General features: G+C 45.9%; 2 protein-coding genes across 2 annotated transcripts in view; both read right to left on the bottom strand.

The window, feature by feature from the left end:
• The window catches only part of snap91a (synaptosome associated protein 91a), a gene marked incomplete at both ends in the record, with an annotated part of 48962 nt that extends 43425 nt beyond the window's left edge, over positions 1-5537 (bottom strand). The window contains one exon of the mRNA XM_080857391.1: positions 5408-5537. Within this exon, the coding sequence (XP_080713517.1) occupies positions 5408-5537 (130 nt within the window). The remainder of the gene's footprint in view (positions 1-5407) is intronic.
• Positions 5538-7137: 1600 nt separating this feature from the next.
• dop1a (DOP1 leucine zipper like protein A) overlaps positions 7138-23740 on the bottom strand; it is a 33355-nt gene continuing 16752 nt past the window's right edge. Inside the window, exons 20-39 of the mRNA XM_080857851.1 lie at positions 21779-23490; positions 20261-20883; positions 19645-19756; positions 19129-19311; positions 18863-18988; positions 18364-18498; positions 17678-17733; positions 17420-17524; positions 17136-17202; positions 16434-16578; positions 16040-16119; positions 14652-14761; positions 14193-14342; positions 13896-13957; positions 12434-12586; positions 11783-11919; positions 10918-10973; positions 10634-10798; positions 9970-10099; positions 7138-8011 (exon numbers count right to left, since the gene is read on the bottom strand). Of these exons, the coding sequence (XP_080713977.1) occupies positions 7709-8011; positions 9970-10099; positions 10634-10798; positions 10918-10973; positions 11783-11919; positions 12434-12586; positions 13896-13957; positions 14193-14342; positions 14652-14761; positions 16040-16119; positions 16434-16578; positions 17136-17202; positions 17420-17524; positions 17678-17733; positions 18364-18498; positions 18863-18988; positions 19129-19311; positions 19645-19756; positions 20261-20883; positions 21779-23490 (4610 nt within the window). The 3' untranslated portion in view covers positions 7138-7708. The remainder of the gene's footprint in view (positions 8012-9969; positions 10100-10633; positions 10799-10917; positions 10974-11782; positions 11920-12433; positions 12587-13895; positions 13958-14192; positions 14343-14651; positions 14762-16039; positions 16120-16433; positions 16579-17135; positions 17203-17419; positions 17525-17677; positions 17734-18363; positions 18499-18862; positions 18989-19128; positions 19312-19644; positions 19757-20260; positions 20884-21778; positions 23491-23740) is intronic.

The raw sequence follows: 23740 nt of genomic DNA on the forward strand, positions 1-23740 counted from the left end.
AGACACAAATAATAAATGATACGCACCCTCAATTACACCTCATACAATACCAATTACCAAGGTCTCACTGCCACCAACACAAATACTCTTTAAACCACATAAATTAACCTCACGCAAGACATCAACCTTGTGTGAATACACACACAGACACATACATACACATACATACACAGATACACACTCATACAAAGCAGAAGCAGTGAGAGACAGCGTGTCTGTCATCAAGACAACACTGTGAGTCAGGCAGTAATTAGTGGTGGTGAAATATTCATCAAATAATCACAAACACACACAAACACACACATATCCTGCTGTCACTTTTCCATGACACCCTCAGGAAGGAGATGAAATGTATGTGTGAAGCAAAGTGTAAAGAGAAAAAGAGAGAGTGCAATGTGTATGCATGTGTGTTTGTGTATATCAGCACATAAGAATTTGCATTTGGTTAACAACCACTGTAGGCTAACTGTTAGCACAAGCATTGTTAGCCATGTCGAGTACTATCTGCACAGAGCTGGCATAGTCTCTAGTCATCAACCACTGCAGGTTAGCTGTTAGCGCTAATGTTGTTAGTCATGTAGACGCCTAATAAGGACGTTGTACAATGTAAATGCCTTACCCTCTCCTTTCATATGTGAAGCATGTCCATCATGTGTTTTGGGATAGCAGATGCAGCTGGAGCGGATCTACAGTTCACTGCTATTTAAAAATGTTGTGTTGTTATTTAGAAAAAGCCTGTGTGACCAAAAAAAAACTAGGTTCTGGCAGAACAGGGAAAGGCAGAAAAACAGAGGATGTACGGAAAAAAAATAGGAAGCTAAATCTATAGCAGCTACTTGCACTGCTGGAACAAAGAAGACAGCTGGGACAGAAGAGGAAGTCGTCATTTTTCACAGAACACAATAGATCAGTCTCATCTCACAGGAACAAGATGCCAAAATGGCTCTCATGACTCAAGAGAGCATCTGGCATATTCTGTAACAAGTGCCACCAAATTTCAACATCCCAAGATAGGGCTGTAGAGCATTCTTGTGTTCCAAAATCCTCCAACCATTCTGAGCAAGACTTCTTCAGTCCCAACTATGGCCCAATCATTGTTTACACCACCACTCTCAGACCCATTGATTTAATGTGATGTATTTAACATACAGAATATCAGCTCATTGCCATTGCCCTCGTCGCCCACTACACATTTCAGTTCTCACAGAACTCAATTTCCCCGTCTCTGGAGAATAGCACTCACTCTGCACACACGCACACACACACGCACACACACACACACACACACACACACACACACACACAAACACTCACACACACACACACACACACACGCACACACACACGCACACACACACACACACACAGACACACACACACACACACACACACACACACACACACACACAAGCACACGCACACGCAAACGCACACGCACACGCACACGCACACGCACACGCACACGCACACGCACACACAGGTAGATCAGTGGGGGACATCTTTCTCTCCCCCACAGAGACACATAGGCTGGGGGCTGGGGATGGTCACAGTCCACTGGCTCTCTGAGCTTCTGAAGGAGCACTGCTCATTACTAATGATGATTCTCCATTAGAGAGCCGCTCCTGCAGGAGCTCTTATGAGGGATGAACTGTAACATGCTTCAGTAGCCTCTCAGTGGTATAAATTATTCTAAAGAAACGATACACCACCTGCTATTAGCAGGGCAGTATTCCGATGGAGCACCGTTGCCAGATGATTCCTGTTAGATCTCACAGGCAAAGACCCAATTGCACTCCAGATGAAGTGAATTCAAGATTGATTTGTAAACAGTAATCAGTGTTCCAGCCAGGTCAAAACCAAATAATCCAGAGTAACAAATCAAATCTTTTAAGTGGTCTGAGAAGTCAAAAGAGAACGAAACAAAGAAATCTGGAAACACAAGCAGAATAATCCCAAAACCTTAGGCAGAATTCAGGTCAGAATTAATAGAGTCAGATGGGGGCGGGACAAACAGAAGCATGTGGTACTACAAAACACAAACGTGGATGGAGCTACCTCATGGCAGTTATCAGTCATGAAGAGCTCATCCGTTACCGAACGATTCTTTAAATGGAAAAGATTATACGAAGAATCTCTAGTTTTCTGAGCTTTCTGAAGGCTTCTAGGATTATCCTACAAAAATCTGTATTGCGTATTTCCTAGAAGTTCAACTGTTGATAATTCAATCCTCTTTTTATACACTTTTTATAAAGCAGGAAGCAAAAAATCCTTTGCAAATATAAACAAAACAAACGGCAACTTAAGCTACAGTAGATCATGTTTACATGACAGATGTGGTAGGATACAATAGACTAGAGACGGAGAGGCAAGGCTCTACGCTCTGGTGAAGATATACAGTACTGTGCAAAAGTTTTAGACACGTTTAAAACTGTACTGTAAAGTGCTTTCAAAATGACATGAATAGTTTTGACTTATCAATAAGCAACATACAGTGCAAATGCTTAAAACTATTTCAGTGTTAGCAAAAATAATTCAGATGATATAGGTGATATTGTCCATTGACACACTAATGCCGAATGCCTTTTGTAGAGTACTGTAAGTTGTCAGATCTCTCTTTCTGTCTGTCTGTCTGTCTGTCTGTCAATCTTTCTCTCATATACACCCATCCTCTACCCCTCTCTCTTCCTATTGCTCCCTCTTGCTCGCTCAGTCTTTCTGCCTGAGTTATAAATGTCACTCTTCCTTACATAGCTGCTAGCCTGCTTGTCAAACGAAAATATTTCAAGATGTCTATCAGCGCGCAGAAGATAATATAGTTGCTACGGCAGTGGCACAAGGAACTCACATTAAGCAAAGACCACAGCTAAGTTCCTCTGAAGGGCCAATTTTCTCTCACATTCTATTGGAGTCTAGAAAGAGGCAACCTGGTAGTGGTAGGGAACCGAAGGAATTTGGTAGTCGGCTATTTGGAAGTCGGCTATTGTCTATGTTAGGCATGACATCTGATGAGAAGATAATAGTCTAGCTGTCTAGCTATCTCTTTTACAATTTAGTCCTTGATGGTAACTTGCCACTCTTCACTGATAGTGTTGCTTATTAGCAGAGATATGCTGCTGAGCTTGAAATAAATGTATCTTAAATCTTGCATTTGTTTTCTTCTCCTTAGGATAAGCTCAGTTAAACCACTATTGATTACCCAGAGGGAGACAATGATTGGCTGAGACTGGACGGCAACCCGCTAACCCAAGTACATTGAAGGCGGACTTTCTGATGTCAGCTTGGAGGCCCCATCAATCACAGCCTAATGCCAGGGGTGACATCAGCATGACGTCACAGTCACGTCAGACTCCAGTGACAGAGGATGCTGCGCCAGCAGTTTCAGCAATATTCTAAAGACCGTTGACACACACACACACTGTACTCAGACACTGAGTGGGAGGGGCAGAAGGAAAGTAGGAAAGGACTCTGATCCTTTTCCTGTCTCGATTTTGATAATGAAGTGAGGTAATAGAAAGTCAAAGAGAACACATATCAAGCAGCACTTGGCTCTCTGCGTTTCAGTTAGCATAATGGAATATTAAAAAAAAGCCACAGCAGAAAATGTTTAAGTGGAACCCAGAAGATGTGGACTTCCAAGCAGAGACACACAGTGCAGTGCCAAGCAGGAGCCATTTGGTCTAATTGACATGGTCTGATTACTCCAAGTCCCTAGACACAGGAAATGGTGGGGCACGACTGGCATTCTGGGCCACCTGCCACAGACATTCCCCTTTTATGATGCTGATGAAGCCTGTTTGGAGGGCATTGATTTGCCAGCCTTTACCTAGACTGACACTAGGCAGCTCCACAATAATGATGGACTTTGTGTTTTCTCAAAAAGGGAAAAGGGAAAATGTTTGCAAATGCAAACCGATTGTATAAATCAAGGTAACAAAACTATTCCTCACTCAAGAAGCCCATGACATGCAATATTCTAATCTATGCTTTTCAAACTAAGGACACCGCTACTGACACAAGGACATGTTACAAATTTGTCAATGTACGTTTACACAAGGAGACTGAGTGAGGAGAATGGAGAAAGAAGGCTGGTGAATGCTATGCATTCTTGGAAATTCCAACCACACTGAGTTTTGGGGTTGGGTTTTTCAAGGCTACTCGCCCATAATACCGGTAGCTACCATGTTTGAAAGCGCCTGTGCATCACCGCATCATTAGCTACTAGCAAAGGTATTTTACTGGTCCTTTTACTAACCATGTGGTGCACCACATAATTAAGATGTGTCAGGCTGTATATTATGAATACATTATTGATCAGCCTCAGACAGCCTGGTGTGCTGGCTGCTTCCCCTCAGGCACCCCTGACCCACTGTTCCACCTCATCTGCAGGTAGACTGCTCTGGTCTGCCACTTCCTGAACATCGACAGCCTATGCTTCTGGTTGCAGCGCGGTGTTTAGTGATGCCTGGCGAATGGCCTAAAGGGCTCTGAGAGCAACATAGGCCTCATAATGTTTTTTTCCCTCCCTGCTGGTAAACATTATACTCCGATGGTATGAGCTATGGAAATGACAGTAATAACCACATTCTTAATCAATCCAGCTTGTATAAACTAATTAAATATGTTTATAACTGTTCAAAAATAATAATTTGATCTTGACCTTCTTCTAGCATGATAGTGGCTTCAGTTGTCAAGGCAATGCATCCATTCAGCTACACAGTTGTGGTGAAGGTGAACTATCTGCCATGACCTATTTAAAAGACTGTCATGTACAGTCAGGGCTTGTGTTAGAGAGAAGGGAGGGGGGTGGATGTTTTGATGTTGAGTGAAAGTTCCATTGAGAACAATGGATAAGTGCTAATCTCCAACATGGGAGGACCAGCTTAAGGGGGCCCTGCTCCCGCCTCTCCCCAGCCCTCTCCCCCCCAGTCCAGCAGGCTCCTCTTGGCCCTATCCATATCACCAGGGACTTGAGGGCGGCCATGTTTACTACCCTACAAGGTCCAGAGCAGTAGGCTACTCATGACTGTCTCTGAGACAGAGCTAACCCTGATGTGGAACAGAGCGGTTCCATTAGGAGCTGCTAAGTAGTGTCTCCACCTCCCCCCATCTGCACACAGGCCAAGACAGGGCACAAAGGACTTTGGCACAATTAACATACACAACTGTTCTGAATGATGGCGTTTCTCTCTAATAGATCAAATTAACTGTAAGTGACTGAGTGTCTCTTAATGTATGCGCGCATATGTGTGTTAGGGTTTATGTTTATGTTGAATGTAACTGCTGGATGAAGAATCCACACACACACACCGCTTACAGTCATTTGGCCTCTCCCTCGTTCTCTATCGCTCTTTCACACACACATATACACAGTGTTGTTTTGCAGTGGCCCAACCCACGGAACACTTACATTCCAGGTGTTTCTTCTTAGGAGCCGTCTGCTCGTGAGTGGTAGATTTGCAGACAGCACGGGACACCTCCGACCCCGTTAAGCTGTACTGCGCCGCTGCGATGCGATCCGTCAGAGTCTGCCCCGACATCTTCTCACCCGAACGTCGAAGCTCAAGAAATTAAGCTGTTATCCCTCTTCAATAACGTATATTCCAGAACTTGCTCCCAAGGTCCTCCCCGACGGCGTCCTTGACGTATTTATGTATTTAAACCAGGAACTAAACGAGCATGTGGATAAGGCTTCGACGTGCAAAACAAGCAAGGCTGCAACGTTCTTCCATCTACGGTCCTGGCTGTCACTAAGCAAAATGTATCAAAATATATCAAAACCTGATTTTTACTGCTCTACTTCAAAATATCATTCGTTGACAGCATGCAACGATTTAGCGGTCCTAAAGCGTTGTGGGGCAGATGTTCTCTAAAACGGTGCTCTACAAATCGGTTTTGTAGGCTTCATTGGATGCTGTCAAAAGAAAGCTTGGGATGTAAGATATTCGCTTTGAGAAGCTGTCACGATATTTCTAGCCAAGCGTAGATGGGCTATTCGTTGCCTAGCCTGTTTAGAAAATGACGGCTGGTTGTGGGATGCTGGACCAGTCGATGTCCTTCTCTCCTCCCGTTCAAGGATTAAACCTCCACGACGAACCCAGTTTTCAGCACAGAATTGCCTGAGTTGTCAAATTCCTGTTTATCCTCTTCATGTCCGGGTATTTAAAAAAGCAAAAGATGCCTTTCCTCTCACCCCTTTTCCACTCTTTAACGACAGGCTACGCCTGAAACTAAGGAGATGGAAGATGGTGATTTGGTGAATTTGCGTTCCCTGGATATATGTATTTATTTATTTATTTACTATAGCACTCCTCCCACTCATCCGAGTCAGGTGACACGTCACTAATGACTGGTAGCATCCCCTTTCTCTACGAAAGGATGCCGCTGCAGACCCACTAACCTGAAAACAGAGAAAACACCGCCACTCCCAAGATACTCCAATATCAGCCAAATAGTGGACATTGGGCGATGCATGAGGGTAAACTTGGTATGTTATGCCATTCTCAAACATGTTTCGCAACTTTTTCCAAAACACCAACGAAGAAAACACACAATGTTTCTTCAAATTGTGAGAAAGAGAAAATCATAGTATTCAGTCTAGGTTATATTGAAGGCTATCTGGATTTTATCAATAAAATAAATAAAAAGCCTACTGCATATATGTGCACATTATTTGAGTACGACCCAAGTGGTCTTTGGATTTTCTTTCATACATTTTTTATGTTAAGACTTATATAACAGACAGAAGACAATGCTGTATGCTATCCAGAAACGTTAAATATCCATGTGAAGAGTATTACTCCTCATAGACCTTACGTGTGCAACCCATTTTAAGGTCTTTAAATCATTGGAGTCCAGTTTGTGTTCTCAATCTTTAGAACAGCAAACATGTTGACTCCCTCCGAATAACCCACCCTTGGTCCCCATGTCTGAAAATACTCAAAGCAAATATCCAATATAACCACCCATTATAACAAAGTTTTTTTTAAATTATTTTATTCCAAGCCACACAAGATTTCTTTCAACATACATCAAAAACATGTCAGCATTGTGACCTGATGAACTGATCAGATAATCTAAAGGGTCTGTATTTTCCATGAGTTCCCCAATCAGAATCTCCTCCCTCCTTCTCTCCCCATGCTCCTGAAGAGATAGAACCCCCTACAGCAAAAATATATTGCAACATTGATAAATTCAGACACTGAAATGCGTTATCAACGATATTTGGTTAGGAATGATATGCTGTGTTTTCCATAAATGATGTGCAGTTCCGTGGCAGGATCATCAGGCTACTGTCTATGTTACTGGATGCATACTGAAATGTTAATGATTCCTGTGTATGTTTTCATGAAATATTGGTTTGTCATAATTGAATACATCACGTCAATATGGAATGGCACACAGAAACTTCACAGTCCCTTGGGGCTCACAAATCTCTCAAGTTCAGTGTAGTCAAAGCAGCTCCACAATGTAGAAACAAAGTCATTTAAGTTAAATAGGGTCGCTTCTGGAAATAAAAAAGGACATTATAAATACAAAACAAAAAAAATGTACAAACTTCATTTTTATCGTTATTTTGATTTTTAAATCACTCTCCTTGTTGTCCTTTTTTTCCCAGTCTGAGGTTTGGATAATCTGTACAGCTTGTCCCTTATTATGTTCTGAAAGAGTCCCTTTTGTTAGTGGTGAAGTCATGTCATGTCACGTCCGGTCACGTCTTGATCAGGCCCTCCAGAAAGTCCTTCTCCACCATCTCCTCGATGTTCTGCCGCGCGCGGCTCCAGAAGACCTTCTGGCTCTCCAGCTTGCCGTCCTTGCCAGAGAAGGGGCTGTCGCTGGAGGCGGGGCACTGGCTGGGGCCATAGCGGCTGCCGGCCTTGCTGTTGAACACCTGGCTGAGCAGGTTGAAGAAGGGGAGGAGCTGCTCCATGCTGCGGATCACGTACAGCGTCAGCATCAGGTGGCCCGGCTCCCATGTCAGCGTGCGAGTGGAACAGTCCTCCTCCGGGTTCTTCTGCACGGGGGGCAAAAAGAAAGAAACCCCAGTGAGTGACGATTAGAGAGGCTGATGGGAAAATGAGTATTAAGACAATTGAGACCTCCTGGAATGCAAACATTAAAATTAATCTCACTCATATTTAATCCCCTTTCATTCCATTGCATTACGAGTCTTTCAAATGCAATGTTTTTCACCATATGCTTCCATGTTTCCGTCCTATGTGTTACAAGGACCATGGTGCTTATACAGCCGCGGAAAAAATTAAGAGACCACTTCAAAATTATCAGTTTCTCTGGTTTTACTATTTATTGGTATGTGTTAAAGTAAAATGTACATTTTTGTTTTATTCTATAACCTACTGGCAACATTCCTACCAAATTTCAAATAAAAATATTGTCATTTAGATCATTTATTTGCAGAAAAATGACAATTGGTCAAAATAGCAAAAAAGATGCAGTGTCTTCAGATCTCGAATAATGCAAAGAAAACAAGCTCATATTCATTTTTAAACTACACAATACTAATGCTTTAACTTAGGAAGAGTTCAGAAATCAATATTTGGTGGAATAACCTTGATTTAAAATCACAACTTTCATGTGTCTTGGCATGCTCTCCACCAGTCTTTCACATTGCCGTTGGGTGACTTTATGCTACTCCTGGCGCAAGAATTCAAGCAGCTCGGCTTCTTTTCATGGCTTGTGACCATCCATCTTCCTCTTGATCACATTTCAGAGGTTTTTTTATGGGATTCAGGTCTCGAAATTGGGCTGGCCATGACAGGGTCCTGATCTGGTGATACTCCATCCACACCTTTACTGGCCTGGCTGTGTGGCATGGAGCATTGCCCTGCTGGAAAAAACACTTCTCAGAGTTGGGGAACATTGTCAGAGCAAAAGGAAGCAAGTTTTTCTTCCGGGACAACGTTGTACTTTGCCTGGCTGAGGTTTGTAAAAGACCATAAGGATTGAACCAAAGCGGACTGGAGGGTCTCCTAGTTCGTCTTCTCTGATGAGTCCAATTTTCAGCTTTGCCCAACACGTGGTCGTCTGATAGTTAGACGGAGACCTGGAGAGGCCTACAAGCCACAGAGTCTTGCACCTACTGTGAAATTGGACGAACTAGGAGACCCTCCAGTCGGCTTTGGTTCAATCCTTATGGTCTTTTACAAACCTCAGCCAGGCAAAGTACAACGTTGTCCCGGAAGAAAAACTTGCTTCCTTTTGCTCTGACAATGTTCCCCAACTCTGAGAAGTGTTTTTTCCAGCAGGGCAATGCTCCATGCCACACAGCCAGGCCAGTAAAGGTGTGGATGGAGTATCACCAGATCAGGACCCTGTCATGGCCAGCCCAATTTCGAGACCTGAATCCCATAAAAAAAACTCTGAAATGTGATCAAGAGGAAGATGAATGGTCACAAGCCATGAAAAGAAGCCGAGCTGCTTGAATTCTTGCGCCAGGAGTAGCATAAAGTCACCCAACGGCAATGTGAAAGACTGGTGGAGAGCATGCCAAGACACATGAAAGTTGTGATTTTAAATCAAGGTTATTCCACCAAATATTGATTTCTGAACTCTTCCTAAGTTAAAGCATTAGTATTGTGTAGTTTAAAAATGAATATGAGCTTGTTTTCTTTCCATTATTCGAGATCTGAAGACACTGCATCTTTTTTGCTATTTTGACCAATTGTCATTTTTCTGCAAATAAATGATCTAAATGACAATATTTTTATTTGAAATTTGGTAGGAATGTTGCCAGTAGGTTATAGAATAAAACTAACATGTACATTTTACTTTAACACATACCAATAAATAGTAAAACCAGAGAAACTGATCATTTTGAAGTGGTCTCTTAATTTTTTCCGCGGCTGTATATACTACATGATTCACTGACATAGAAGACATGCCAGGGGCTTTAGCGGCGCATGTATGAGGGTGTTATGAAAGACTTGATTTCTGCACGGCAGTCAGGATCACCTTAGCTCGTTTCCTCAGTAGTTTGGCCAGTCGCAATACGTAAGGCTTAAACTCCCTCTGGTGTGTGCCCTGTCTCCGCACCTCCAGCCCCGAGTCGTCTGATGCTTCAGGGACAAAGGCCCAGCGGTACCTGTGGAGCAGATAGAAACCAAACACACACACACACACGTAGACACACACACACACACACACACACACACACACACACACACACACACACACACACACACACACAGACACACACACACGCACAGAGAGACGCAGACACACACACAGACAAAAGAGTTAAAAGCTTCAGACACAATAATGCAATAAAGAATCGCTAACATCTAAAAAACTCCCTTGGCAGCACAGAGGTAAGCTCCACATTGGGTGAGTGGAGCTGCCCAAGGTCCTGAAACAGGGCTAATCCACTGAGCAACTCCACTGCTGCTGTTTGACCAGTCAATGCGTAGGGATAAACACTTTCAGGCGTGTCTAATCCACAAGTAGAAAGACCGCTCTTGGCTGGATGCTCTTCTGATTAACCCTGAGTCAAATTATGGTTTTTGTGTCTGTCTTTCTGTGTGTGTGTGTGTATGTTGGTGTGTCGTCTGTGTCTGTGTGTGAGTTTGTGTGTGTGTTTGTGTGTGTGTGTGTGTCTGTTTGTGTGTGAGTTACACACATCTGGAACTGCGGGAGGCTCTCTGAGGGCAGGGCAAGGGCCAGGTCCAGCAGCTTGCAGGCAGACAGGTAGAGGTTGAGCCAGCGCTGGCTGTTGTAGGAGGTAGAGAAGCCGTTGCCCCCTGAGTAGGTCGTCTCCAGGCCGGCCACAGAAGGCCCAGACGTCCTGCAGGAGAGGGGAAAGGTCACAGGGTCAAAGGCAATGGCTGACCATATCAGACCATAATTAGTGTATTTTATGTAAGTTAGTTTAAGTTTAATTTAGTTTAGAGGTCTGAGGTTTACCTAGTGATGTCTTCATCTGCTATCAGCTCCTGTTCCATCAGTAAGAACACTTGAACCTGAAAGGGGGAGGAGATGATTTAAATAGAGGGATCGTTGCAATCTTTCTTCTTTCTGTCCCTGTGTTTCTTTTTTGTCTTTCTTTCTTGTTCCTGTTCCTGTGTTTCGTTTTCTTTCTTTCTTTTTTCTGAAGACCATCATATTGATATGATCTCCATGTTTAAATCTCTAGCGGAGACCACAACAGTGGTGGAGAACAGGTTCTACCAGCAAACGGAGAACTTAGCTCAGTTCAGGGAGGAATGCTGAGTAAGGGTTACCATGGGAGTTCTCTGGGAGGCTTTGTTTCAGCTACTGAAATAGACTGATTGTTTTCAATGGCATTTCAAGTTTTAAAAGTCAAAGTGTCTCTTTTTTTCGCTCTCTCTCTTTTCTCTCCCTCTCTTTCTTTCTTTCTCTCTCTTGCTCTCAATCATTCTTTCTGACATAGAGGGAGAACACGCTCTTTTACCCCTCCATCTTTCTGTCTCTCTCTCTCTTACTCTCTCACTCGTTCTCTCTGACACAGTGATGCACCATATGAAACAATGTCACTTTGACCAGTCCACTCTGCCTTGCCTCCTCCCAGCACAAAGTGTTTACGGGTCAGTGTTCTTGCCTGCCGGTCATGCCCGGGACAAGTCACTGTGCCGTCAGCTTCCACTGTTTTGCACTAGTAGAATTTGAAGTGAGCTAGGGTGTGCCTTTGCCTATGTATATGTGAGACTGAGAGCGTGGGCGTGAAAGTGTGTTGCTCGTACCAGCAGTCCACCACTGGGAAACGTGTGTGTGTGTGTGTGTGTGTGTGTGTGTGTGTGTGTGTTCTCACCAGTTCCGTGATCATGGTCGGCCACAGTGAAGTGAGGTGCTGGGGAGACATGCGCAGCAGCAGCACTCTGAAGAACAGGAACACCTGAGCGTGGAGGATGGGCACCGCAGGCAGACGCAGGCTCTCCACCAGACGCTCTGGAAGAGGGAGGCAGACACACAGGGGAGGGGAGCAAAGAGACAGAATTAAAGAGATCAAGAGAGGGAGAGGAGAGGGAGAGAGAGAAAGAGAGAGGGAGAGAGGGGAGGGACAGAGAGAGAGAGAAATGCAGAAAAAAGTCAAAATGCAGAACAAAATGAAGAGAAAGGGCACAAGACAGAGGAGTGACATAGACACACACAGACAGGGGAGTGACATAGAAACACACAGACAAATCAATCGATGTGTGTGCGTATGTGTGTATGTGTGTATGTGTGTGTGTACGTGTGTATGTGTGTATGTGTGTGTGTATATGTATGTATGTATGTATGTATGTATGTATGTATGTATGTATGTATGTATGTATGTATGTGCAGGTGGACATCTTGAATATCAAGCAACTATTTCATGTATTGGTTTTTTGTGTGTGTGTGTGTGTGTGTGTGTGTGTGTGTGTGTGTGTGTGTGTGTGTGTGTGTCTGTGTGTGTGTGTGTGTGTGTGTGTGTGTGTACCTTGAATGTCTGGCAGGTATTTCTGGTACTGGTCTACCTCGCTGCTGTAGATGGTGAAAGCAAGGCGTTTCAGCAGCATGGCTCTCTGCTCCAGCTCTGCGTCCCGATTGGTAAACAGGTTCAGAGAGCTGCTCTGAGCAACAGCAACGCGGGCTGAACACAGACACAGAAATGTAAACATGCAGAAAGGCACACACACACACACACACACACACACACAGCAGATACAGGGATTACTAATAGAATACATTGGCAATGTCATTAATAATGAAAGTCACATTTTACAGCAGTCAGCTGATCATTCACGTATGCTCATACTCTACGACAAACACAAACTTAGATTTAAACCAGTTAGGAAAGATTTTCCCAGTAGTACATACAAATTGTGCCGTATAAATCGGAGAACTGGTCTTCAACACCCTGACTCTGACCGTTTGGGAAAGTCATTACTTTCCAGTGACAGCAAAAAAAAAATGCTTCTTCTCAGTATTAATATCTGTTTCTTCAGTTTTTTAGTTTTTCACTCACGACAAATAAAGGTAGTTCTAATTGCATATATTGGCAATGTCATTAATATTGGCAGTGACATTTTACAGCCGTCAGCTGAATGTTCACTGATACCAATATTCACAGACAAACAATAATTTTAGGTTTGGAAAGCTTTCGTCAGTGGTAGATGTACATGGCAAATTAAACTGTTTATATGTATACCACTGGCGAAAACTTTCCAAACTTCAAATTACTCTCTATCAATAACTGATATATACATATATACAGCCGCGGAAAAAATTAAGAGACCACTTCAAAATTATATTATACAAAATTATTACTATTTATTGGTATGAGTTAAAGTAAAGTTAACATTTTAGTTTTATTCTATATATTACTGACAACATTTCTACCAAATTTCAAATTAAAATATTGTCATTTAGAGTATTTATTTGCAGAAAAATGACCATTTTCAGATGTTTTCAGATCTCGAATAATGCAAAGAAAACAAGTTCATATTCATTCTTAAACTACAAAATACTTATGCTTCAACTTAGGAAGAGATCAGAAATCAATATCTGGAAAAAACGCATCTTTTTTGTTATTTTGACCAATTGTCATTTTTCTGCAAAAAATGCTCCAAATGACAGTATTTTTATTTGAAATTCAGTAGAAATGTTGTCAGTAGCTTATAGAAAGAAACAAAAGTGTTAATTTTACACATACCAATAAATAGTAAAAAAAAAAAGAAAAACTGATACTTTTTTCAAAGTGGTCTCTTAATTTTTTCCGCGGCTGTATATATAGACCTGACAGCTAGTCGTTTACTTCCGAAATCAAAGGGATCTTTCCTCTAAAAGTTACTACTTTCCTGAACAGCACTCAAATAGCTCCTTCTCATTAATCTAATGCTTTTTCTGTCTGTTTTATCTGTCAGGAACACGAACCAATCAGAAGGAAAGACATTACTTACTCATCAGATCCCTGAAGGTGGTCTTATCATGCGTCATCAGGTGGTCTATGATGGCCCTCCAACTGCAAAACACAACAGCCGGGAAGTCAAATCATGTTCAACGTATGAGAACTACATTACCCATCAACCCTATGGAAAAATCCTCAAGAAAAAAACACCAAATATCAAGAACAGGTGACAACTTAGAGACTCATACAGTGTGTAAAGTGACTCTGAAACATGGATGCCCAGGTAAACTACATTACCCATCAAGCTCTGAAAACAAGAGTCAGATATCAGGGAGGGCTCCCTACTCACTGGCTGACACAGGAGGAGTCCATCTGGAAGAAGGTGTGGTCCATGAAGAGGTCAAAGGCCTCTTTCTTCCAGGCACGCCGTGTGTACTGGTACCCACTAAGGCTGCTCAACAGCTGGATGCATGCGCGGTAGCTTGGGGCGTTATGGGCACTGCCGATGGAAAACACATACAAATGGATAAATATGGATGGATGGATGGATGGATGGATGGATGGATGGATGGATGGATGGATGGATGGATGGAGTGTGTGTGTGTGTGTGTGTGTGTGTGTGTGTGTGTGTGTGTGTGTGTGTGTGTGTGTGTGTGTGTGTGTATGTGTATGTGTGTGTGTGAGTTAAATGTGAGTGTAAATGTGTAAGTACATACAATTTTTATATCTATGTCTAGTAGTACAAGTATTAGTAGAAGTAGCTGCAGTAGTAGTAGCTGCAGTAGTAGTAGTAGTAGTCAGCCCGTACCTGTGGTTGCGAAGATAAGGCACCACATAGTGCATAATATTTGTCAGCAGAGGAATGACCCTCTCCTTTTCATCGCTATAAAACACCATATCCAAAAGATGGGCCAGCACCTACCACACACACACACACACACACACACACACACACACACACACACACACACACACACACACACACACACACACACACACACACACACACACACACACACACACACACACACACACACACACAGGCACAAACACACAGAGGCAAAGACACACACACACAGGTACACACACACACACACACAGGTACACACACCATTACTGCTGGAGGCAAGAGAAAGCACAAAGCAAAAAACGAAAGGGCACATCTTAATGCACTGACTCTGCAGATAAAAACCTGACTCCATTTTAAGGCGATCAGCTCTGTTACTTTAATGCTTGACCCACAGAATGGTGAGGAGAGCAGCAGGATGTGTTCAGGTGAGCTGTGCACTACAGAGGCCTGGTGGTGAGCTCTCTACAGGCACAGTGGCATGGATTTTAAACAGTGGTGCAGGGGATCTGCCATGGGTGCGTTCAGGTGTGCCAAAATACAGGGCATGTTCAGGCCAGGTGTTTGGATTTACCTGTGAAATACATCGATGTGCAAGGAGTTGGACAGGAATGCGAGGCGGTCAAGTGGAATCCCGCCACTGTTTAAAGGTAGTATATGAAAGAGTGGCTAGCTCCCGGCTAGCGAGCTAAATGTTTTCATACTCCCCACCCCATGTAGATAGAGTGCACTGAATTACTATGTTTGTGCATCCCTACCTCCTCTCCCTTTGTAGGAGAAATCAAAACTTTTGGCCAAGGTGGCGGAGGGCGAAAGGCTACATGTAGCATGAAAAACATAGATTTGATTGAAAGACATCTAGGCTTCCATAAGTGTCTCCACCAACATTGATAATTACATTATATCAATGTCACATTAACTTAGTTGGGGAAACAAACCCCTGTAGGTCTTCATTTAAGCACCTGAGCTTTTGAGCTAGCTAGTCAAAACATCCACGTTATTCGATAGCCTTGCTACTGGGCTACTATAGGATAGCCATGCTATTTTGGGTTGGTTTATCAGTTCAGCAATTAACAAATGAACTTGGTCGTGTTCAGGAGTGTCGGGAGGACTCATGCGTGTTCAGTAAGATGAAGTGCGAACGAGGACATTGGCACAATCAAGAGTGAAATGAAGTGCTTGGAGTGCTCTGTACGATTCAGAGTGGGGACACAGGCTGGGGAGCATCACATGTACTGTTAGTTGCTGTGCTGTGCTGTGCTGTGCTGTGCTGTGCTGTGCTGTGCTGTGCTGTGCTGTGCTGTGCTGTGCTGTGCTGTGCTGTGCTGTGCATGTTTAGGGATGTTTACCTCAGACAGCAGTGTGAGGGCGTGAACACTATACACAGAAGGAGTGAAGCTGGAAGCCTCCATCACTGTGAGCATGAGATCTGCAAACACACACACACACACACACACACACACACACACACACACACACACACACACACACACACACACACACACACACACACACACAGTTAGTGAGACAAGACAACAGCATGCGGACACTACAGCTTATGCTCTTCTATATGGACATATAAAATGTCTATACGTAGATCACACACAATTTTGCACAAAAGCGAAAGAAACAAGACTATTGCTAACCAAACTATTTTGAGAAATTAGCAAACAAAGACCATGCACACATGAAAACAGTGCACATTATAACATATCACATACAGGCGAGGGCAGAAACACACACCTTCCACATCCGGCTCCAGGGTGGTCCCATCCACTACAATCTGGGGTGAGGGTTTGACCTCCAGGTTCCTCCTGAGCCAGGTGGTCTGCTCCAGGGACGAGCCGGCGATCGTCCCGATGGCCTCCACAATCTTATGAGTCACATCCTGAACACATCATCAGAGAGGAGTCAATCTTTTAAATGCTATTCACCCAAAGTATTGGATGACATTCTAGGGCAATAGCATGATAAAAAGACCACAAGCAAAGCACAGCATTACAAAAATGTGAGAAGCATGTGATATTATGATGGAGATGATGGTCATGGGTCTCCTGCCCTGGTTAGTACTCTATAGGAGGGGGCATTCTTATTGAGTTTAAATAGGCGTTAGGATAGACTGGTTCTCATGGTTAGGGGTAGCTCTGGCTGACAGACAGCACTTCAGTTGTGTCCCTTAGCTAGTACATGTAGCCGCTGTAGCGCTGACCCCTCTCCTTTTAATAACACAGGGAAAGCCCTCTTCATTTAAAATCAGAGGGAAGGGAAGAGTTGAGACTCAGGTTGTGCTGAGGACATTTCACTATCTTTTCATAACATATCGAGCTCAAATTTAATTTCAATACCTCTTCATACATGTTGAGTTCAAATAGGGAAAGCCCATTTGATTTTCAAGGGTAATATCAGAGGGAAGGGCAAGGTTCCCCCAGGCAGCTGTCCACTCACCTGCAGCTCCCGCTGGTCCTTCTTGCTCTCCAGGTTGGGGTTCTTCAGGATGAACTCATTCAACACACTGCAGACAACAAGGCAGCAGACTCAGCACCAGTTTCACTCATATCACACACAACACTCAGGCAATCCTCGTGCTAGGGGTTTGCACAAGTGCATCATTTTACAAATCGAGTACTCGCTTCCTGAAAAGGAGTATATAGGTATGACACATATTCTCAGACATATTCTTCAGTTAGAGAACACCACACTGAGAGCACTGAGAGAGTGAGGGCACTGACCCCAGGATGAGGAACTGTCCTGGAGCAGGCAGACCCAGCTGCACAGAGTCCTTCAGGAGGGCCAAAAGAGACGGCCAGCTGTCCACCAGACTGGACACAGGGATCCTGCAGGACACACAGTCAGATGTCACACACAGACAGAGGTTACACACACACACACACACACACACACACACACACACACACACACACACACACACACACACACACACTAGTTTGGTTGTAGGTGGACACACTAAAGTCTGTGGTGCTGCTTACCTCTGCACATAGGCGTAGAAGAACTGGAGCATGCAGACTTCAAGAGAGAGATGTTTCTGTGGCGAGAGGAGAGTCGGGTCAACAAACTAAGGTCACATGCATTAGTCTTCTGCTGGATGCTACAAAGATTACATCCCTTTGCTGTATTTGTTTAGAACCAAATCCAAAGTTCTGTTTGGATCTTTATGTGTAGATTATGACTATGTCTAGAGTGGAGACACTCCTCAAGGCTATGGAGAGTATCTGTTACCTTAAATCGAAATCATCTGGACCTCCCTGCATATGTCTCTATTAAAGCACTAGGGGAATGAAAGGAAGCTTCTGTCTGTATTGCATGAGAGATTGTGCCTGAAAAGCTCTAGAGGAAGCCTTTCTTAACCCTGTCAAAGGGCTGGGACCTTCTATCTCCAGCATGTAGAATACTAAATTAATTAGACTGCAGTTAATGTTGGAGCTGGACAAAAGCCAAAGGCTGAGAGGGTCCATAATTACATGGATAAAGTTCCCACGCCATTGTATCAAAGGAGGTTTTTATATTTAGTCATTAGGCAGATGTTTTAATCCAAAGCCCCTTGCAAGTAAGGTACAGATCACTAAATGAGTGAGAAGACATAGGAAGCAAAGTGGCTTTGTGAGAAGAGTGTTGTGATGAGAGCATTAGGAGCAGTGCAGGTGGGCCAGGCTACCTTCTCCTTGGCGATGGCGGGCGGCTGCTTGAGCACCTCCTTGACCGTCTGGATGACCGTCTCCGTCCGCATGGCGCTCACCGACCGCACCAGCTCCACCAGCAGCAGCTGCTCCTCACACGCCGAGGGGATCACCTGCAAACACACACACACACACACACACACACACACACAAATGCATTGAAATAAATCAACACGTGTGTGTACGTACATAAAAATGCATACACACATACACAGAGAAACACACATACACACACACACACACACACACATTTTTCACATGCAGGTACGGTTAAACAATTATGTTGCAAACACAGGTCATCACACACACGTTTTCACAAATATACACACACAGTTAGATAAGCACACTGAGTTGAACTTTAAAGGTAAGCAGGTTAAACACATGCTTGTACACACATATTTACACACAAACGCACATACACACACAGAGGCGCACACACACATAGGTACAATGTCAGTAGTAACAGCAGGGGTGTACCTTGTTCCTGGCAGAGCTCTTGACCTGTTTCCTCTCGTTCCACACGTAGGCGATGGCTGCCATGAAGTGGGCCCCGTGGTTCATGGAGATGGGCCCAAGCAGCTCCAGGATCTGCTGCCGCAAGTTCTGCCACCGCAGAGGGGGGCGCCAGAGAGCAAAAGATCATAACAAACCACCAGGTCAAACAAACCACCCAAGCATCAAATCCCAGGATATGTGTTTATGTGTGTGTGTGTGTGTGTGTGTGTGTGTGTGTGTTGTGTTACCTTGGTGGAGCCAAGGTTGATGTTGGAGCTGAAGCACGCGGAGGCGGTGGCGGGGCGGTCGGAGTTGTCCACCAGGTAGAGAATGCTCCACAGCAGCGTCACCGACGTCATGATGGTGTGCAGGATGGACAGGATGCCTGCACGCGCCTCTGCCAGGTGCTTCTGGTCCACACTCACCTGGAGCTAAAGGACATGCACACACACACATGCACATGCACACACACACATGCACACACACACACACACACACACACACACACACACACACACACACACACACACACACACACACACACACACAGAGAAGATGCACACACATTCGGAAACAAGTAAGTCATCAGGAAGTCACGAAAGAAGCAGGAAGCTAGAATCTAGACTACATTAAACTATACATACATTACAAAGACGGGCCAGAAAAAGAACTAAGCATTTGGTATTAAATGTTTGCACTGAAACTATAATGACAGGTGCAGTGTAGTACTGAAGGGTTCTTCAGCAGCTGTCTGGCGCCCCCACCTGGTGATACTGGGAGGTTGGGTCCAGCAGGCAGTAGTGGATGATGGCTGTTACTCCCTCCAGAACTGTGAGAATCAGGTCAGGAGGAATGCAGGAAGCCATCCACTGGGGTCTGCACATTGCACATTGCACATTGCACACACACACACACACACACACACACACACACACACACACACACACACACACACACACACACACAGTCATGCATTATTACTGCATGGCAGAATCATATGCATATGCATAATGTCTGCATTCATGCATGTCTGTTTTTTGACTCCAAATGTTCACAGAAGGTCTTACAGTGCCATCTAGTGGCAATGTTTGCAGATGGAACCATATCCCACGTGAAGACACACAACATATCAGAGGTACACGGTATTGTTGAGGCTAGACTTTCAGCAGGGCTACTAGTGTTGCAGCTGTGTAAAAACATGTAACTCCGCATGTCCATTTGTGTCACTTTGGACAAAAGCGTTGGTTAAATATCTTAAACTTAAGCATATTAATGTACACTTAATTAATGGATGTATGGAAAAATGTAGCCATATTACTATCTTTATTTTACCATCAGTCATAAACACAATGAAATTGTATGGAGTTGCGTTGAAGATACCTTGTTTCGGTGAGGCCGGTCTCGTAGCGGTACTGCTGGAGGAGGTTGTCAAGGTTACGGCATAGCTGCAGGGTGACGGAGGCGACCACGCGGCGCAGCACCTTCCCCATGTAGGGCAGCGTGGTGTTGATGAGTCCGATCCACTGCGGATGCATCTTGCAGGCGTGGTTCTGGTGCAGGGCCCGGATGACGGCGCACAGGAACATGCCCTGCGCCGTGATGGGCTGCCCGTGCTGGTACTGCAGCGAGGTGAAGGGCTGCTGGGGGATCACATGTTCCACCTCGACCCCCAGCAGCTCGAACCCCCCCGCGCTCGCACCCCCACCGCCAGCACCCACGCCCCCGCCACCCCCTCCAACACCCCCACCCCCGCCGCCGGAGCCTGCGTCTGCGGTGTCGTCGGAGGGGGAGAGGACGCGGTGCTCCAGCACCACCAGGCTCTGGAGCAGCCGCAGCAGCTGGGACTGCAGGGCGCTGCAGCCGTCCAGCTGGTCCTCGGACAGGTTGATGACGCTGTCCTCCGACAGGCCCTCCTCCACCGCCGACACGTTGGCGCCACCGCACCGCTGCTCGTGCCATTTCTGGGCACTGAAGATTGAGGACAGCAGGCAGTGCAGCACCACCTGAAAGACACACACACACACACACACACACACACACACACATACATATACAATTACTTACTTATGGAATATTCTTATTTATTACCTCCAGCAAGGAGGTTATGCGATCGGGTCCGTTAATTTATTTATTTATTTGTCCGTCTGTCTGTGGACAAGATTTCTCTGAGACTACTGGGCGGATCTTTCTGAAATTTTCACAAGAGGTGGATCTTGGTCCTGGGACATCCCCATTAAAATGTCAGGGTGATCCGGATCTTTGTTTTTACTACAATGTCAATCATTCGCCCCGAGAGATAGATCTTGCTTTACTATCAACGTCAACCCTTGCTGGAGGTCAGAAATCTCGGATTGCTCTTGTTTATTTATACTTCCTTGACTGATGTGTGTTTCCTCGTCCACTACAAGAAGGGTACGTCTTTAGTATACATTTAAACATTTATAGTTAAGTAGCCCATAGTTCAAGTGCTGGGAGAGTACACATTTCATTAGTATATCACCTCCCTGTGACCTGACAGTCTAGACAGTCTTGACAGTCCAGATCAGTCAGCAGGTGAATCACCAGTGGGAGTTTATTTAATCAGACCATACAAAGTCAAATGTCTGGACACCGACAAACACATCAATTAATTTAATGCTGCTCACTTTTTACATCCACAGGGTCCACTGACTTACACACTTATAGTAGCGTGGTACAACAAGAGCATTACTAACTTAACCTACTAACTAGCTTCTCTAGAGATAGAGGCCTGTGACTTTCAAGAGACCCTGACTGATAGAAAGAAACTGCATTCACCTTGTGTGCTTTGCACTTGGAAAGCAATTGAGAGATGTACCTCTGAAGAGAACCTGTAGGGGGCGTTTTGGTCCCTGATTAATACACAGCACCAGCACTCACCTTCTGCACTTTGCACTTGGACAGCACGTCGCTGATGAAGCTGGCGAAGCCCTTGGCCGAGCCGCCGGTCACCTTGGCCAGCTCGCTGAAGAGCAGCGTCAGCACCTCCACGCTGGTCAGCTGCATGGCACGGTTGCCCGCCAGGTCCTGGGCGGTGGCGGCCACGTGCGCGGCGTAGTAGCTGCGCAGGAAGTAGAGGCACAGCGAGAGCACCACCTCCAGGAACATGGCGCCGCGGAAGGGGTGGGCGTGGGCGTCCTGCTGCGGGATAGGGCAGTAGAAGTCCTTGCCCATGACGGAGACACGGTGGCGTGCCAGCAGGTTCTGCAGCAGCGAGAGCTGCGGCGTGTAGGTGTGGTTGATGCTGGTGGTGGCGATGGCGCTGACGAAGGCGGCCGGTGAGGCGCGCAGCATGGCAGCCACGGCGGAGAGCGCGTGGAGCGTGCGCGAGGAATCGTACAGCTGCAGGTACAGCAGCACGTGCTGGTACAGCGGGTGGATGTTGAAGCGGGGCGGGGCAGGGGAGGTGCACGAGGAGAGCCGCTGCTTCGACCCGCCGGCACCCCCCGCTCCCCCTCCTCCCCCTGCGCCCCCGCTGGGAGACCCCGAGTCGCTCTCGATCTCGGACACCTCGCCTTCCCCGCAGCTGTACCAGTTCTCGAGGTCCAGGCTGTCCCCGAAGAAGATGCTGGGCGGCCGGCTCCGGTCTCCCTGGTGCTGCTGCTGCTGCTGCTGCTGCTGCTGCCTCCTGCGCTCCTCCTCCTTCTTCTTGATCTTCTTCACCTTGGGCTTGGCCCCCGGAGACTTGTCCGCCAGGCGCTCCATGATCTTGCCCTTCAGGCTGAGCTGCGTGCTGCTGTGGCTGCGCTTGCGGGCCTGCAGGTCGTCCGCTTGCAGGACGCTGAGATCCGTCGACGACCCCCCCACGCTGCTCCCCCCGCCACCCACACCACCAATGCTGCCGCTGCTGCTGTCAGGGAGCATGACGATGGAGGGGGACGAGCTGTGGCGCGTGATGCCCTCGCGGTGGTCCTCGGACCTGGGCAGGGCGGAGGCAGGGGTGGGGGTGGTGGTGGAGGCCATGGGGGTGGGGGTTTCAGAGGTGGTGTTGGTGGCAATGGAGAGGAACCCCAGTGTGCCTCCGGCCACCAGCTCTGGTAGTGTTTTGCGCTGCTTGTAGGTGGGGAAGGGCCCCTTGGTCAGCCTCTGGCAGGTGGAGATGTCAGTGGTGGAGGTGGAGGAGGAAGAGTTGGTGCTGTCTGTTTCTGCCTGTGGCCAGGCCTCAGTGGGAAAGGGGGTGTCTGTGGAGCTCTCCTCCAGCGTCTGTTCTACCCTGTCCAGGAGCTCCGTCAACACCACCGACACTTCCTCCTCCACAATAAACTCCTCATCCTCCACAGCACTCTCCGTCAGTTCTCCCGTGAAGTCACATCTGTTCACAGCACCACCTTCACCTACCACCTCAGGCTCTTCAAAGCTGCCGTTGTCGATGGTGGAGTGGTTGGAGCCACTGGAGTCGGAGCTCTGGGGCTCCTCCTGTTGGTCTGGAGGGGCATAGTCGCCGCTCAGCTGCAGGTTCTCACTGCTCAGGCTGAGCAGGGAAAGGCTGTCACTCAGGGGGTTGACTGTGAGGCTGAAGGGCTCCATGTCATCCAATGGAAGGTGACAAACACGCCCCTGTCCCGCCTTCAAAATGTCGCCATTGTTGAAGTCTGAGAGTAAGACCAAAACGGTTAGATGTTGTACAAACCTCAAGGAATACACAAAATTCATTGGTCCTTCCAGTATAATTTTTAAACTTAGTCATGCTGCCTGGCTTGGGCATTCACTGGATCTAATCACTGTTAACTCCTGAACGCGTCACAGTAAAAAGAAATATCAGTGGGAATGTACTGACACACACATATACAACCTTGCCCTTTAGCTCAGTAATGTTAGAACAGAAACTTTAGAGCATTGTTG

This window comes from Sprattus sprattus, assembly GCF_963457725.1.
Source record: "Sprattus sprattus genome assembly, chromosome: 19".
Taxonomy (NCBI): domain Eukaryota; kingdom Metazoa; phylum Chordata; class Actinopteri; order Clupeiformes; family Clupeidae; genus Sprattus; species Sprattus sprattus.